The 19,710-nt window shown below is 35.7% G+C and overlaps 1 protein-coding gene across 1 annotated transcript; it reads right to left on the bottom strand.

The window, feature by feature from the left end:
- Positions 1 to 9,648: 9,648 nt before the first annotated feature.
- Positions 9,649 to 11,146, bottom strand: LOC142642494 (putative carboxylesterase 12). The gene has a single exon (XM_075816854.1). It carries the CDS (start codon positions 10,918 to 10,920, stop codon positions 9,958 to 9,960), a length of 963 nt encoding a protein of 320 aa, XP_075672969.1. The 5' UTR covers positions 10,921 to 11,146; the 3' UTR covers positions 9,649 to 9,957.
- Between the last annotated feature and the right edge of the window lie 8,564 nt (positions 11,147 to 19,710).

Here is a 19,710-nt window from a genome sequence, read left to right on the forward strand (position 1 = left end):
TTATTTACAAATGGGGAAAACCTACACGGCAAACCCCACGGGATGATTTTTAGGTCACCACTCCTAAAATTCCACTATTATCACAACAATCGATTACAAGTAAAGGAATCCTATGTACCTTACCAACCTACAGTTGAACTCTTACCCCAAAGCCCAATTGGACTTATTCTGTAGTGACAATTTCTCCTTTTAATGCACGGTTCCCAAGTACGTGACTAACCAATTGCGTAGATTCCAATACGCGACTTCAATCACCAACTAGAGAAGAAAGATCAAGAAGATGCTTGATTACAAAACCCTATGGTACAAAGACACATTAACTTCTTCAAAAAAGAGATGAACTAGGGCAAGAACTTTGTCTCAAGTCACAATTTGCATGAACAAGGTGTTGGGGTTTATGCCCTAAAACCCAATTTATTGGCATGTATTTAATAATTAAATTGTTTAATTATATGAGACTATCTATAAATGAACTAAGACATTATCATAGTCCATGAGATGCATTGTATGTGATTTATGTGAAAAGTCACAGAAGATATAAATCACAAGTTCTTTGTAAACTCAGAAGTTTAGTTCGTAGTCGGTGATGAAATTGGGCGTTTCATCTGCGAAGATTATAACATATCAACTAAGATGATTTTTCTTGATCATAGAAGTGGAGACTTCTAGTTGGTATGTTGATATGTTTTAAGAGTTAAGACTTATTGAACTGGACCGCTGTGAGATTTATTATTCTCCTAACGACTGTCAAATGAATAATAAATCTCACGACTTCTATTTACATCAACTCTAAATCCTGAGAGAATAATGGACCTGATCATGAGATGTTGTTGCTTTGATATATCAGGAGTGAGATCTATTAGTTACGGTCAAAACCTCAGTATGTTGGGCATCCGCATTTAGTGTTGATGGAACATATATTCTCAAGATGGAATTCATAGTCTCTTAATGGAGATACAAAATATTCCCTTGAGATAAGTTTAATAGGTTTAGTTATTCAGAGTGTTGGGCCCAACCACTTTAGTAAGGAGTTACTAAAGTATATATTTATGAAATTGGATTTCATAAATATATGACGAATAACATAAAGGATTAAACCGGGTACTCAAGGATTAAGATGTAGTAATCTTCAAAGTGGCAGTCTATATTCATGATTTTGGATTACTACGAATATTTTAATGAAGGGGTTGCATGCATAATAAAGTCTTGGGATATAATTTATTAATAAGGCCTAGAGTGCAATTATATTTATATAGTGGTATTAAATATAATTAATGGTAACTTTGGGCTTGTCAAGAGTTGACGAAAAAAACCCAAGGCCCATTGGAGCTAGTGTCTTATTGGTCCCTTTTGGTCCCACTCCAAGCCACACACTAAAGCCCAATTGGAAAGGCCTAATAGGCCAGCCCAATTAGATAATCAGTTAGTTATAAATGGAGAAACATACATAATTTTTATTAGATGAAATTAGAAAAGAAAAAGAAACGGTGTGTGAGAGAGTGTGAGACACACTTTCATTCTCCCCTTGAAAAACTGATTGAGAGACCACACATCTTGGGCATAAAGTGGAATTGGAGTGAAGATTAAAAGTGTTCCCAAGTGCTTCTAATATTTGTTTTGAATTTCTCCACACCAAGGTACGCTATCTTGTTCTTAAATTCTGAAATTTACATAGTGCATGTTATCAATCATGAATGAAATAGATCCTTGTTTATTGCTTCATTGTGGGTTTTGCATGAGATGCAAAACTAGAATTTTTCCTTCAATTGGTATCGGAAGGATTTTCATATCATGATTGTATAGCGTGTGATTGTATTTCAGAATTTAAGAAAACCGATATCTTTGTGTTTTCAAATTTATACATAAAAATATTATTCCATAAATTTTGTGTGCATTAATAAATATATGTAATATATTGTTATGCAAGTGCACGGATTGGCCATTTTTTTTCTTTGGAAAAGTGAATCTGTAAGGATTCTTACTTTTTGACAATCCGTAAGGCCATGTCTTAATAGTTATTGAGATGGGCAGTTATTCTCCTGACCGTAATATATGGATATAACTACCTTTTGCACTTGGATATAACTACCTTTTGCACTTGATTTCCCTTGCACTGTTTGACTTGGTCAATGGAAGTTACATAATATAACTTTATGTGTTATACGTATTGGTGTTTTCATGCATGGCTAGACTTTGTTTCATGATATAACTACCATTTGGTCTATTCTTATGTTGCATGGCTTGGCTTTTCAAGTACTCTTTTGTCTTGCATCAATAATAGTCATGGAAAAGTTGAATCCATGAATAAAGGATTCTTACAATCCGTAGGTTATGTGTGTGTGTATATATATATATATATATATATATATATATATATTCATGGATTCTTACAATCCGTAGGTTATGTGTGTGTATATATATATATATATATATATATATATATATATATATATATATATTCATGGATTCTTACAATCCGTAGGTTATGTGTGTGTATATATATATATATATATAAAGTAATAATTATATATTATATATATTAATTTGTATATTATATTATTTATAATATAATATAAATTTTTATATATAATAAAGGTTTTTATTACGTTATATATATTTATATACGTTAATACTAGTTTAATGAAATTTATTCCTAATGAGGTTAGGATTATATTTTTTCACGTGTCTAGCATTATTATGGTTCTTGATCTGTAAATCTTCGTTGATAAAATTAAAAAGTGTTTTTGATGGCAGACCAATAAAGATGTCAAAAACGGTTACCTAAAAATTCTGGTAAAAATTAGTTTTGCAAGTCTCGATCGATCGAGAATTCCTTTCGACTGATCAAAGACACTGAATTTTTGAATTTTCACTTGTTTTTGACTAAGTGTTAAAACTTTAATAAAAGCAAGGCTATATGATTAATTTTATAGTCCTTAAAAGTTAAGGATATTTATTAATCATTATCTAACTAAAAGATCTAATGAGATCAAAAATATTAGTTAAATAGAACTCTTAATCTTAAATTGTTTTATGATTAGAAGTCCTTAATTTATTTTAATTAGAGGTTTTTAATTAGATTAAAATTCTAATTAAAAGTTATATAGTATCTAATGTGATTAGAATACTTTATCTAATAAATTAAGGATAGAGTTCTTTATAACTAATTTTTGATCCATTAGGGTTTAAGGAATCTTAAATAGTTTAGGACTTCCATTTTAGTTAGTGATTCTAATGAGATTAGAGTCTTCAACAAGTGCAAGGTTATTAGTTGTGATGGGATTACAATTATTTAAGAAAAACCCAAATAACGAGTGGGAGTGTTGAAATGACCCTTTTTGTTAAGTTTATTGTAACGTGAATAGATACCTTGTCTTGACTTCGAGTCTTGCATTCCATGCGGAGGGTATTTACTTCACGGATTACAAGGTTAAACTTCTTTGTGATTAAGCGAATGTTCGTTACACTAAAGTGACGTGACTTAGTAACATCACATCGAATTTAAACAATTAAACACATTTGATGTGTAGGGTTAAATTTGTGATTAGATCACAATGTTTTTTAGGACAATCCACTTGTTTTAAAATTTCTAGTGGGAGAGAGATACAAGGGTTGGATCTCACGGCCTCCATTGTTGGTTCATAGTAGTGTGAAATATATATTTTGTCTTTGCTTCGAGCTTAGCATTCCATGCGGAGAGTATTTATTTCATGGTACTACAGGATTGAATTTCTTGGTTTATAGTAGTTTGATCAAACACCTTGTCTTAGCCTCGAGCTTTGCATTCCATGCGGAGGGTGTTTTGTATCATGACACAACATAATAAGCCTGTTTAAAGGGATGAAATGTGGCTACACATGATTCTAGGCAATGGTGTACACTAGACTAAGTTTAATAGTATCCTCTATGCTGAGTTCTTGCTATTATCACTTAGAGGCCAAAGAAATAGCGGCAAATTATTTTGTTTGGTAAGAGTTACCATGATAGCATTAATAATGAGAGTAATTCTCACCTGATCGTAGTGGTTGGTATTCACTCTATGCTGAGGAATATTAATTGCGAGATTAGGTTGTCGTTGCACCTAGTATAGTATGTTTTTCGGGTTTTATACTATATGGTTATGGATGCAAAATATAATGTCCTTGTAATTATGTTCATAGTCTCGAATTGAAGTTGCCATAAATTTTTGTTCTCTAACTATTTTTTTATTGAATTACATTAACTAAGATATAATTTTTGGACATGGTGCTTAAGGAGCTGAAGTACATATATATATGTTTCAATTCAGCATTATCATAATTGCCTATGCATGATGCATTGATGGAAGATGGCTTATGATATGATCATAATCTCCATTGAAATGCTAATATGTTACATTGGCTTTTATCTCAAATGTGCTACAGCATGAGATGCAAGAGTTAGTACTAGACTTAGACTTTGTATTAAGTCTAAATGAGATGTTTGGTATGAAATATCGTGCTACTAGACGATATTTAATATAAATCATATTGGGTGCCAAGAAAAGCTTAAGTAGTTCCAATTCTATATCATTTTATGAAAATATTTTCATTTTAAAATGAATTGGAATTCTTAGATGTAGAGATTAAATGTTAATCTCATATGGATATGATCCATAAGTCCATGTTAGAATCATTTGACCAATTCAAATTGTTTTGAAAATAAATTTCTTTTATATTATCTGAATTGATGAGTGAGTTCTACACAACAGAAGACATCCTAAAAGCTAAGGCTAGGATCAATATGATTTAATTCAAATTCTTAGCCTAGACCGAAAAGAAAAGGTGGTAAGAAGAGGAATTAAAATACCAAACAGTTGGACAAGCTATTTGCCCTAGTAGTTGCCAAAAGGAAATTATACTCAAAAGTATGACCAAAAGGAACATGTTTCCGTTTTGGTAAAGCTAAGTTTTGTCCATGATTGTTTTCTAGATGGAGATTTACATGTTTTACTTTTTAAAGAGAAAGTTTTCATCCTTTGGTATTGTATGTTTTTGGCACTTATGTCTAGATCTTATTAATCTAAATGATATTCAAGATTGGTGAAAGATGGGCTTTTAGAACCATTATCTTGTTAAATTCCCAGTCTATGAATTCTATTTAGATGATAATATGATCTAGGGTTCCTTTATTGTAAAGGAATATAGTTTCAATGACTTCTTTAAGTCAATGCATACATAAAGGAGGAATAAGACTCTTTTAGAAATAGTAAAGTACATGATAAGTATTTCAATTTCCTTATTTCTTTTGGAGATACACTCTATGTATTACTATACATTTTCTAAAATTGATTTCAAAAGTTTGTTCCTAAGACATTTGTCAAATTGTGGATTAGGTAAAAACCTAGTATATGATACTTCCACTTTTGGGGATGTCCAGCACTTGTGCTAGAAAGGAAGTCTAACAAAATGAAATCAAAAGGTAGAAAAATGTGTGTTGTTTATGTTGGGTATCCAAAAGGAATTTCAAAAGATTGTTTTGGTATTCATAAAGAAGATGACTATGTGAATAATCTTAAAGCTATACATAGAATCGTTCTAGAAGAAAAATGTCAGAATTTGTTGTAAGACAACTATGAAATACATTTAGAAATGAGATGGTTGTATTAGATACAGCACAAGGAATTATTCTAGATATATAGCTAATACACCGATACAATATCGTAGTGGGAGGATTACCAATTATCAAATAAATTCATACTTTTGGAATAAACTTTTGAAGTCATTCCACAAGGATATGAATTTGATCCTCGGTCCTACGTTGAGGCAATAGATGATATAAATATGGATTACTGGATCAAGGTTATGTAAATAGAATTAGATTCTATTTAAAGTCTAGAACTTGTAGAGGAGCCTAATGGCATTAAGTCTATTGTTCTTAAATAGGTCTACAAGAAAAATTGAGATTGATAGATTTGAAGGTGCAAACCTTCAAAGTCAAGACTAATGGTGAAAATATTTATTCAGAACGAAATGGTTCGACTATGAAAAGATTTTTTCACCATTAGTCAAGTTTGACTTTATCTAGATTCTCTTATCCATTATATTTCATTTGAATGAAATATGGCAATGGATATCAAGAAAGCTTCTTTTAGTAGCAATCTTGAGGAAGACATCTATATGATGTAACTGGACTTGTACATAGCAAAGAAACGGTAGTATTTAGATTGCAAGTTCCTTAAATTCCATTTAAGGATTAAAGCAAGCATCTAAATCATAAAATATTATCTTTGATCAAGAAATCAAATTGTTTGATCTTGATCAAATATTAAAAGGCCTTATGTGTGTATAGCTATATAGAATAATAAATTTCTTAATGTATGTTGATGACATTCTAATCATTTAGAATGATGTTGATTTATTGTCATCAATGTGTTTTTGGTTGTCTAGTCCAGTTTGATATAAAGTACTTGGGAAAGACTGGTCACATCCTAAGAATTAAACTTTGTTATAATTCAGAAATTAGGATGTTGGGTCTATCTCAAACTGCTTAAATAGATTAGATTCTAGCCAAGTAAAGCATATAATACTTCAAGAAAGGATTCTTTCTTTTTAAGTTTGAAGTTCCTTTATATGGGATTGTGGTCCTAAGACATATAAAAGGAAGAGCATATTAAGACGGTTCCTTATACCAAAAAGATAGGAAGTCTTTATGCTATGCTACATGCTAGGCTAAATATCTATTTTACGGTGGGCATAGTAAGCAAATATCAATTGAATCAAAGATCATTTAATTTAGTGGGAGTAAAGCATATACTCAAATATCTTATGGGAATAAGGTGTTATATGCTTGTCCACAGAAGTGAAATTTTGATCATTACTGGATGTGCAAATACTGATTTGTAGTTTGATTGTGATTCATGAAGTTGGACTTCAAGATATGTGTTAACTCTAGGTGGTGAAGATACACATTAAGTGTAAATGATATCTTCTCATTAGAGAGATATGAGTACATGAGAAATAGTAGTAGTAGAAAAGATAATTTATGCAATAAATTTGGCTATAACTTGTTTCCACGCCTTGGCTTAGAGTGATTATGAATTACTCTAAAGGGAAATAAGTGTCAGATATATGATAAATTGTCTTTGAGGGCAAGTGGGAGATTGTTGGGGTTTATGCCCTAAAACCCAATTTATTGGCATGTATTTAATAATTAAATTGTTTAATTATATGAGACTATCTATAAATGAACTAAGACATTATCATAGTCCATGAGATGCATTGTATGTGATTTATGTGAAAAGTCACAGAAGATATAAATCACAAGTTCTTTGTAAACTCAGAAGTTTAGTTCGTAGTCGGTGATGAAATTGGGCGTTTCATCTGCGAAGATTATAACATATCAACTAAGATGATTTTTCTTGATCATAGAAGTGGAGACTTCTAGTTGGTATGTTGATATGTTTTAAGAGTTAAGACTTATTGAACTGGACCGCTGTGAGATTTATTATTCTCCTAACGACTGTCAAATGAATAATAAATCTCACGACTTCTATTTACATCAACTCTAAATCCTGAGAGAATAATGGACCTGATCATGAGATGTTGTTGCTTTGATATATCAGGAGTGAGATCTATTAGTTACGGTCAAAACCTCAGTATGTTGGGCATCCGCATTTAGTGTTGATGGAACATATATTCTCAAGATGGAATTCATAGTCTCTTAATGGAGATACAAAATATTCCCTTGAGATAAGTTTAATGGGTTTAGTTATTCAGAGTGTTGGGCCCAACCACTTTAGTAAGGAGTTACTAAAGTATATATTTATGAAATTGGATTTCATAAATATATGACGAATAACATAAAGGATTAAACCGGGTACTCAAGGATTAAGATGTAGTAATCTTCAAAGTGGCAGTCTATATTCATGATTTTGGATTACTACGAATATTTTAATGAAGGGGTTGCATGCATAATAAAGTCTTGGGATATAATTTATTAATAAGGCCTAGAGTGCAATTATATTTATATAGTGGTATTAAATATAATTAATGGTAACTTTGGGCTTGTCAAGAGTTGACGAAAAAAACCCAAGGCCCATTGGAGCTAGTGTCTTATTGGTCCCTTTTGGTCCCACTCCAAGCCACACACTAAAGCCCAATTGGAAAGGCCTAATAGGCCAGCCCAATTAGATAATCAGTTAGTTATAAATGGAGAAACATACAGAATTTTTATTAGATGAAATTAGAAAAGAAAAAGAAACGGTGTGTGAGAGAGTGTGAGACACACTTTCATTCTCCCCTTGAAAAACTGATTGAGAGACCACACATCTTGGGCATAAAGTGGAATTGGAGTGAAGATTAAAAGTGTTCCCAAGTGCTTCTAATATTTGTTTTGAATTTCTCCACACCAAGGTACGCTATCTTGTTCTTAAATTCTGAAATTTACATAGTGCATGTTATCAATCATGAATGAAATAGATCCTTGTTTGTTGCTTCCGCTGTGGGTTTTGCATGAGATGCAAAACTAGAATTTTTCCTTCACAAGGATTTCTCAATACTTGTGCAACTTGCATACTTTTGACGGCCCTTAAAATAATCTTTTTATATGTCTAGGGTTAGGAAAAAAGAAGGCTCAAAGACACATTTACGGATTGGAATCAAAATAGAACTCAGAATCTGTTTTTCTTAAACCTCGACAGATAGAGGTATCAAGATGCTGTCGAGCAGTTGTCGAGCCACGGGGCTGGAACAGCTCTTTAAACCTCGACACATGCTAGCTGTCGAGCTTTAATGATCTTGCACTTTTTAGCTTGTTTCTTGGACAAACTTGATGACTTCAACACTTGATCTTGAAACACAATTTTTTGAAGTATAAAACTCATCCTAATTCTACTGAATTACAAGTAAAGTGCGTTTTGTCAAAGGATTAGCCAATAACATAAAGAACGACATATGTTCTAAACAAGTGAAACACATATGTCCTAACACAAGGCAATATGACATTACAAATTCCTCACAAGATTAAAGTGTATGAAGCTATGTATGCTAGACCATGAATGTTTAAGAGTTTTTTTTTTAATGAACATTTTTGAGAGAGTTGTTAGTGATATTTTTATAGGCATCATATACACCAAAATGGATGTCGAGGGTAACGTGAATTCTCTCATACCAAATACTCCCAGGATATAATCATAAAAACATTACCATTAAATTAGAAAATATATATGTGAAATTCTACAAGCTATTTGTGGTGCTATTCTAGGGCAACTTCGCCAATTCGTGGCTAATCTCTTTTTTTTTTTTTTTTTAAATTTCTAGGTATACTTAATAACACATTAAATTTGAAGATCATGCAAAGCACAATTAACCAGAAGGACACATTTTAGGTATAATACTTAGGTGCTATTTCTCAGGATCTCCTTTTAAGATTTAGCCATATGGCTTTTTTCTCATGAGATGGAAGTGTATTTTTAGTTTAGTATAGTCACATAACTGAATCTTAAAAAAATAACTTAAGAAACAGCACCTTAGTATTATACCCCAAACCAGAAAGGATGGGAGTTCTTGAAACCGCAACTTCTGCATGTATATTTGCTATCAACAATTTTCATAATGGTTGCAATAAGCAATTAATTAATACAACCTCATAGTAAAAACGATGAATTTAACTGGAAATCAGCACAGTGGATTTGGTATTTGTTACGTCCAAAGTCATGAAATTGTTTATATAAAAGCATTTTGATTTAACAACAAAAGGCTGTAATAGATCTACAAAGCTCATTCAATCATGCTAAATAGAGATCTTATCTTCATTGATCAAATCAAACAACGACCTCTTTAATAGATTTGTTCACCACTTTCTGAATTATCTATCTCTTTCTTTTGTTGAACAAACCTCAATCAGAGTAGCCATAACCAAATAGAAACTAATTATGTTTCAATTGAAATACCCCTAATGAGACTATTGAAAGAGAGACAGATATAGAATAGAACCATTTCAAGCCTGACCCTGATTGATGAAAGAAACAATCCTTTTGAGCAAGGCAACACTATTTTCACAAGTTGAGTTCGTCAAATGGAACACATGGTCCTCTCCTTGTGCTTCCATGACCTCCACAACCCCTCTGTATCCACTTTTACCCAATAACTCACTGTAATACCAACCCCTATCCTTGAACATGTCCTTCTCTGCAATACAAATTAGCACTCTCTTACACCCCAAACTCCCTAGTTTTGGATCCGTACTTGGGTTTATATACGGGTCATCAATGCCACTCGTTGCTGGACATGTAAATCGCCACAAAGCTTCAACCTTTCCCCTCTTCTCAGCGTCAGTATCTTCCCCACCAATTGGTTCTTTGCCCCAAAAATAGGAATGCACTAAAACAATCCCATCGAGCTTAACACCAGCAAGACCTTCTAATCCAACCCTCAACCCCATGTGATGAGCAATATTAGCCCCAGCACTGTCCCCAGCAAAAAACACACTTTCAAAATCTGCATGGTTTTTCAACCATTCATCAGGACCTTTTCCATCAGTATGAGACGCAACCCATTTAAGCGCAGCCCATGAATCATCGTAAGCAATAGGAACAGGGTGTTCTGGGGCTCTCCTATATTCAACAGAGACCGCAACAACATTGGCTTCAGCCACAAACGAGTTCAAGTAGTTGTGGTACTGTGGAGAGAAAGCGGTTTCGATGCAAAACGCTCCACCATGAAAGTAAACAAGGAGAGGAAGCTTTTTTTGTGATTCCTTTGTGGTTTTTGGAATGTAAAGCCTAGCAGATACGCCTGTTTCGGGTGAGATAACCACGTCTTTGGATTCAACACCGGTTTTGGAATCCAGAGATGGGGGTACGATCTCCGTGCCTGCAATTCGCTCTATTCGACCATCTTTGTAGATCTTAAAAAAAGGAGGGTAGTCATGGGCTAATTCAGTACTGTTGCTTGAATCCATAGCTAGAGAAGAAGGAGAAGAAGAAGCAGCTACAATTTGTAGAGTGGGCTTTCTATGATTTATGGAAGACAAAAGGGAAAGTTTTTTATATAGGGGAGAAAATTGTGCGACAGTGTGTGGGTGCAGCACAGCAGGCAAACGAGGGATTAAAAATTTGCCGAGAGAGAGTTATGGTGAGAGATAGATAAGGTGATTGGATGGTTCATATTTTAGCCTTCAAATGTTCAATGATAAATTGATAAGACTTGTTTTTAGCATTATAAAGAGTGGATATGTAATTTAAGAAATTATTCGTAATAGATTTTTAGTTAGTATTTCTTGAAACTTTCGATGATAAAGTATTATAAGTTAATCTATTCTTAAATTTTATCTTTTGATTAGAGAAATATATCCTAATAATTAATTATTATTATAAAGATAAGATATAAATATAAATTAATTTAATAATTAACGATAGTGTATCTTTGTAAAGAGCAAATAATCACCTGCATAATCACTTTTTTTTTTTAATCTAAACTCAACTATTCTATTACATTCTTCTCCAAAAAAAAAAAAATTCTATTACATGATATATTATATTATTATAGGCCCCTTCCTTTAGAACTACCAGTCAGTTTCACAATTGACAAAAATTATAATGATAAGTATCTTTCAGCTTTTTGTATGTATGTGTCTCTGGATTTTTTTGTAGCTATCTTTACTGGGTTTTTTCCCCTTTCTTTTGCTTTTGTTGCCAAGTGGCAAGTGTTAATTTGTTTTATTATTATTTTTGAGAGAGGCAAGTGTTAATTTTGTGATGTCACTTACATGTAGAGTTATGGAATAATTATTTCGTGAGTTTCAATTAATTTAATTAATAAAGTATCTTATAGTCAAATAAGAGGTTTGAGATTTGATCTTCACTTAGGGATGAACCCAGGTGGGAGCCCAAGGGGGGCCAGGGCACCAAGCCCCCATTGGGTCCAAATTTTCATTTATTTCTTTATTTTTTTTAGTTATTGAATATTTCGTTTTATAGTTGGGCTCACCTTTCAAAACCTTAGACCCATCTTCTCTTCGATAAGCTTAACTAGCCTCAACCAAATAGCAACTATCCAATCCAAAAATTTAACAAAAACAATAAAAGCATTCACAATAGTGATTGCAGTTTGGCAAAAATCAAAAGACTATTTTACTACCAAAGAACCAAAAAAATCATATGTTATTGGATAAGTTAAAGCTAATTTTTTTTGCAACTACAGTAAATTGGTATAAATACTAGTTGATTGTAAGTTGTTAAAAATAAAATAAAATATTTTATTAAGATTATATATCTTCTTTCAATTAAAAAAACTCATATTCTCTTTCTTCCTATATAATTTTAATGAGTTGTTTATATTATTTTAAAAGAAGTGATTAAAAATAGAACAATTGGTATTGGGTGTATTGTAAAGTGAGATGGTAAAATAGATAAAATATATTTTTAAGGTACTAAAAGCTAAAATGTTTAATACCACCACTGTGAATGTTCTAACTTCAATAATAATAAAAAATCCTAGCCAACTTAGTATTAAAAAAAAATTATTTTGTTTTTGTTTTTGTTTTGGTTGGTAAATGATTGCATCTTAATGTATTTAGAAACAACAATTTTGAGTATTTATAATTTTTTTCCCATACTATATGGATGCCTATACCAAATATCAAGTTTTTGTCTAATGATAAAGAGCAATCACCAGAAGTAGACTTCATAAGTTAAAATATCTCTAAGAAAAAAAAATATATATATAATTTTTTAATCTCTTTTTTTTGTGAAAATCTGACATTTAATGATAATGGTTATTATTAAGAAAACCTTTATTATCATGATTGTGTTTGTATATGTAACATATTATTTTATAAAAGAAAATGTGATGTACCAAAATTCTAATGGAAGGTTTAAGTATAGAATAAAGTTCAAATTTAATTTTACATATATATATATATATATACACACACACGCGCGCGTGCACGCACTAGCCTCATCACACACGCTTCGTGCGTGTAATGAGGCTTTTTTTTTAAAGTGATGTGGGTAGTGGAAGTTTTTTTTGATATAATGTGGGAATGGGTAGTTTTTGTTTTTGATAGGAATTGTGGGTAGTTTTTTATAAAAAAAAAAAAAAAAAAAAATTTAAGTTATAAGAATGTGGGGAAGTGGAAGCTAAGTAGGCAGGAACTTTTTAATAGGAATTTATATATATATATATATATATATATATATATAGAGAGAGAGAGAGAGAGAGAGAGAGAGAGAGAGAGAGAGAGATGGGTAGTTTTTATTTTATAGGAATATTTTTAATTTTTTTCAATTTACTATTTTAACCTCATGGAATAATGATAAGTTAATTAAATTTTGGGTATTTTTTACAATAAAAAAGACAATAACTAACTTTTCTAATTCTCTTAATATATACAGATTAGAGGCATTTTTACAATAAAAAAAAAAACAATAACTAACTTTTCGAATCCTCTTAATATATACCGATATATATTGTGGGGTCAGATTGTTTAAAATATGTTCATGGGTCTTGGGCCGGGTTCGGGGTACTAGTCAGTCCGAGCAAAGCCTTAAACCCACGAGCGGGTTATTTGTAAAAAGGTTAGAAGGGCTTGTCCGAGGAGGGGCATCTCCTCGGTTAGGTCAGGTACAGATCGGATGATATGCTAGGATGTTTAAAAGGAGATTCTAGGAGGTCTGGTGTATGATGATATGTTTTACGAGAGAGCAGAAAGGGAGAATGGATAGGAAATATCTTGAGGAAAGCTGCTACCACCGCATTAAAGACTCTGCACTTACCTCTCTGGCCGCATTAATGAGGAAATGACCTCTGAACAGTAGTGACCAGCCTTACAGCAATTGTTTGAAGATTTCAAGAGGGTGGCGGATAGGACAAGTATCCAAATTGGTGATTTGTGCTACACATGGAAGATGCAGAGAAGAAGAAGAATGATATAAAAGAATCAAAAAGGCATTAGAGAAGGGATCGAACAGAAAAAGAAGGAAAAAAGCACTGTACACAGGAGCTTCAATTGTAATCTTTTGTTTGAGGAAAGAAAAACAATACAAGTGATCCTCGGCTTACGTCCGAGGAGAATTTCTGTTATTTTTATCCATTGATTGCGTAGATAGTGGCGATCTAGCCCACCTACCTGTTGTCCAACATCCATCAAACTTAGGTTTCAAGCCCACGCTCTACAAATTTCATTGTATAAGGCTTTTTGGGCCTGAACCCATCACTTGGTTGGGTCCGGGTACAAATTGTGCACTTACAATTGGCGCCGTCTATGGGGAATCTTGTGTTTAAGGAATTGGAACAATATGGCAGGCTCAGATCCACATCATGCAGAGTCTCAGGGGTCCCAGCATGAGGATCATTTCCAACGTCTTGAACGTGAGAGGGATCGAGCGGGTAGTGTACATACGGTGCACCCCGGTGGGAGTCGTTCGCGGGGTGGAAGCAGAGTCCCCCATGAGGATGATGCGAAGGCCATGCAGAAGGAGATTGATCACCTTAAGAAGAAGTTGCGCCGTGCGAGACGGAGGTGGACACCATCTCTTTCTGATCCTTCTTCGAAATGCTCCCAAGCTAGTAGTTACAGGCAAAGGTCTAGGACTCCTCCTAGTGAAACTTTCTCGTACGAGAAAGACGATCTTCCTGGTCGTAGGGATAAGAATTCTTCCTTTATGGGCTTGGGAAACCATGCTATGAGCAGGGCGTTGCACCAGATCTCCAAGTCACCTTTCTCACGCAAGATCGAAAAGGGAAAGCTTCCATGACGATTCACGCAGCCCACGTTCACCATCTATAATGGCAGAACAGACCTAGTGGAGCACATGAGCCATTTCAATCAGAGGATGGCTGTATACTCTAAGAATGAAACCTTAATGTGCAAAGTCTTCCCCTTTAGCTTGGGACCTGTTGCTATGAGATGGTTTAACGGCCTGAAGGCGGGTTCTATTAATTCCTTCATGGTGCTCACTAGGGCATTTGGGTCTCAATTCATTACATGCAATAGAGTTCCTCGGTCTTTGGACTCATTATTGTCCATGGCCATGAGGGAAGGAGAGACCTTGAAAACGTATTCTGATAGATACTGGGAGATATTTAATGAAATTGACGGCGATTTCGATGAGGTGGCGATTAACACTTTCAAGGTGGGCCTCCCAACTGATCACGACTTAAGGAAATCTCTAACCAAAAAGCCTGTACGGAGTGTACGTCAGCTCATGGATCATATTGATGAGTACAAATGGGTCGAGGAAGATCAGCAGCAAAGTAAGGGAAAGGAAAAGGTTATCCCTCAAGAGAGGAGGGATTTCAGGTCGAATAGATACAATAACAACAAGCCAATGAGAGATTTTGCTAGGCAATCTGGTTCAGCCACTCCTCAAGCAGTCAACATCGTATTCTGAGAACCGGTACATCAGTTGCTAGAGAGCATTCAAAAGGAACCATACTTCAAATGGCCCAATAAGATGGCTGGGGATCCTACGAAGCGGAACCAGAATCTCATTTGCCAATATCATCAAGACGTAGGTCATACCATCGAGAATTGTCGGAAACTTTGAAACCATTTAGAGCAATTGGTTAGTGAAGAAAAATTGAAGCAATTTTTGTATCATCCCAATGGACAAGGAAGCCATTCAGGTTCGATCAATCAGAGGAACTCATCTCAGTCGCCCTTGGGAACGATTAATGTCATTTTTACTGCTCTTGGTAGGATTGGCTCCTGTCCTACTAGGGTGATATCTGTGTCACACGTTCTTCCCATGAATCTGGCTCGAAGCCGAAGAGAATTAAAGGAAGTATTTTGCCTATTTTGGGCTTCTCGGATGAAGATAAGGTTGGGACCATTCAACCCTATGACGATGCTCTGGTGGTTACGCTGAGGATAGGGGCTATGATGTGAAAAGAGTGATGGTTGATCAGGGTAGTGATACGGATATTATGTACCCTGGTTTGTTTAAGGGGCTTAATTTAAAGCTTGAAGATCTTATAGCTTATGATTCACCACTAATAAGTTTTGAAGGAAAAGTTGTCTTACCAAAGGGACAAATTCGTTTTCCTGTGTAGTCAGGTCTGAAAATAGTTGATGTGGATTTCATTGTGGTTGACACTTATTCCCCATACACGGCCATCGTTGCAAGGTCTTGGCTGCATGCTCTGGGTGCTGTTTCCTCAACTTTACATGTCAAAGTGAAGTTCCCGTCGGGGGAACAGATCGAAGAAATCCTCGGGAGTCAATTAGTAGCAAGACAATGTATATCGGCTGCAATACTGCATCAAGCTAAACCAGAGTCCTCGGTCTTGGCTACGGAGGACTTATAACAATTAACATCTCTGGATGCGCCAAGTGCGGTGACAGTAAAGGAGGGAACATGTGAAGAGTTAGAAAAATTTCATATAGGTGATGATCCTGAAAAGTTCTTTCAGGTTGGTGTTCAGCTACCACATCAAGAGAAGATAGAATTGGTTATGTTTTTGAAAAACAATATCGACGTATTTGCCTGGGATCCCTATGAGGCCCCTGGGGTTGATCCAAGCTTCATTGGCAATCATTTGAACGTTAATCCTACCGTTGTCCCGCAAAGGCAACCACCTCGACGTTCTTCTAAAGAACATGCCAAGGCTGTCAAGAAAGAAGCGCTCAAGCTTAAAAGGGTTGGGGCAATTAAATAAGTTTTCTATCTGGAATGGTTGGTGCACACAGTAGTGGTGAAGAAGAAGAACGGAGAGTGGAGAATGTGTGTAGACTTTACAGACTTGAACAAGGCTTATCCTAAGGATTCGTTTCCAATGCCTCGCATAGATCAGTTGGTGGATGCTACAGTTGGACATCCTCGGATGAGTTTTTTGGATGCTTTCCAAGGCTATAACCAAATACCTTTGGCACTAGATGATAAGGAGAAAACAACTTTCATTACTCCTACGGGGAATTATCATTACAAGGTGATGTCGTTTGGTTTGAAAAAATGCAGGGGTTACCTATCAAAGGATGATGACCAGGATGTTCAAGTCGCAGCTGGGAAAGACTATTGAAGTGTATGTGGATGACATGGTGGTGAAAAGCAAGGTCGTGCCCATGCATGTGAAAGATTTGAATGACACTTTTCAGACTCTGAGGAAGTACAGGTTGCGCCTTAACGCCTCTAAATGCTCTTTTGGCGTAGGCTCTGGTAAATTTCTAGGCTACATGGTGACTCATAGAGTAATAGAAGTAAATCCGGCACAAGTCAGGGCAATTAACAGCTTGCAACCTCCTCGGAATCCAAAGGAAGTTCAGAAGCTAACAGGGATGACTGCTGCTCTCAACAGGTTTATTTCTCGATCCGCTAATAGGTGTAGATCTTTCTTCCAGTTGCTGAATAAGTGGAAGGGATTCGAATGGACCGAGGAGTGTGCCTTAGCTTTTCAACAACTTAAAGAGTATCTTTCTCGACCACCCATCACGTTTTGGCCAGAGGTGGATGAAATCCTGTTTGCGTATATAGAGGTGGTCATTCACGCCGTCAGCTTGGTTTTAATATGGGACGATAGTGGCATACAGAGACCAGTTTACTATGTGAGCAAATCTCTGCATGAAGCTGAAGTGCGTTATTTGCCGTTAAAGAAAGCTATTCCGGCCGTAGTGCATGCTACGCGTAAGCTTCCTCACTATTTTCAATCTCATACAGTTTTTGTTTTTACTCAGCTCCCTCTTAAGTCGGTATTGCGAAGTGCTGATTACTCGGGGAGGATAGCTAAGTGGGGAACTATCTTGGGGGCTTTTGATATTAAATATATGCCTCGCACCTCTATCAAGGGCCAGGTCTTTGTAGATTTGGTGGCAGAATTCGCTGAACCTTCATTAGAAGAAAGTGCAAAGGGGTTGCACATGAATGGAAAATTAGTTGGCATGATTTCTTGCAAGGAACTTCCGATTTGGAAAGTGTATGTTGATGGGGCGGTGAACCAAAGAGGATCAGGTGGGGGACTAGTTTTGGTATCCCCTGATGGAATTACTTTTGAGAAATCGTTGAGATTGAGGTTCTCAGCTACTAATAATGAGGCTGAGTACGAAGTTGTATTGGTTGGGATGGATATGGTACAGAAAATGGGGGGAAAATCAGTCCAAATGTTCTTGAATTCTCAGTTAGTCATGGGCCAAGTGGTGGGAACATTAGAGGCAAGAGATCCAAGAATGGAAGAATATTTGACCCAGATCAGGTGTTTACAGTCCAAACTTGACTCTTTTACCTTGATGCATATATCTAGGAGTGGGAACACACATGCTGATTCATTAGCCACACTTGCAACATCTTCGGCTCAAGGTTTGCCCCGAGTCATTCTCGTTGAAGATTTGTTGAAACCTGCTTGGATAGTTGTTGATGTTGTCCACATTCACCAAGTTAGATTCGGACCTAGTTGGATGGACCCCATAATATCCTTTCTTAAGGGTGATGTCTTGCCCGAGGAGAGATCTGAGGCAAATAAAGTTCGCAGAAAGGCGCCCCGATTCTGGTTGTCCGAGGATCAGAAGCTGTATAAACGCTCCTTTTCTGGGTCATACTTGCTGTGTATACACCCTGAAGCAACGGGGTCACTATTAGAGGAATTGCATGAAAGGATTTGTGGAAGTCATATGACAGGAAGGTCTTTAGCTCATAGAGCTTTGACCCAGGGGTATTGGTGGCCCAACATGCACAGAGAGGCCCAGGAGTATGCGAAAAAATGCGATCAATGCCAGAGGTTTGCTCCTAACATCCATCAGCCCGGTGGTGTACTTAACCCTTTATCTAGTCCTTGGTCGTTCGCTCAATAGGGATTGGATATAGTAGGGCCTTTCCCAAAGGCTGTGAGAAATAAAAGGTGGTTGCTCGTGGGAACCGATTACTTTACCAAGTAGGTTGAAGCTGAGCCTTTGTCAAACATTAGAGATGTGGACGCAAAGAAGTTTGTTTGGAAGAACATTGTCACTAGGTTTGGAATACCTCATACTCTTATTTCAGATAATGGCTTACAGTTTGATAGTAAGGCTTTTAGAAAATACTGTTGTGATCTAGGCATCACGAATAGGTACCCCACCCTAGCTTATCCGTAGGGGAATGGGCAGGTAGAGGCAGTTAATAAGGTTATAGTAAGTGGACTCAAGAAGAGGCTAGATGATGCAAAGGAAAGATGGGTGGAAGAATTGCCACACGTTTTGTGGACATATCGAACCACACCACGAAGGTCCACCGGAGAAACGCCCTTCTCCATGACTTATGGAGCCGAGGTTATGATCCCTCTGGAAACGGGATTTTCGATGTTAAGAACGAGTTCTTTCAGCCCACATAATAATGATGGTCTACTGGAGAAAAGCCTGGATCTAGTTAAGGAACAGCGAGAGACCGCCATGGTTCAGCTAGCTAGGTCATGATTCAGATTGTTTAAAATATGTTCATGGGCCTTGGGCCGGGTTCGAGGTACTAGTCAGTCCGAGCAAAGCCTTAAAGCCCACGAGCGGGTTATTTGTAAAAAGGTTAGAAGGGCTTGTTTGAGGAGGGGCATCTCCTCAGCTAGGTCAGGTACAGATCGGATGATATGCTAGGATGTTTAAAAGGAGATTCTAGGAGGTCTGGTGTATGATGATGTGTTCTACGAGAAAGCAGAGAGGGAGAATGGATAGGAAATATCTTGAGGAAAACTGCTACCACCGCATTAAAGACTCTGCACCTACCTCTTTGGCCGCATTAATGGGGAAATGACCTCTGAACAGTAGTGATCAGCCTTACAGCAATTGTTTAAAGAC

This window comes from Castanea sativa, chromosome 7, assembly GCF_040712315.1.
Source record: "Castanea sativa cultivar Marrone di Chiusa Pesio chromosome 7, ASM4071231v1".
Taxonomy (NCBI): Eukaryota; Viridiplantae; Streptophyta; class Magnoliopsida; order Fagales; family Fagaceae; genus Castanea; species Castanea sativa.

Coding starts and splice junctions, on each gene's coding strand:
- LOC142642494 (XM_075816854.1), bottom strand. CDS start 10,920: ATGGATTCAAGCAACAGTACTGAATTAGCCCATGACTACCCTCCTTTT.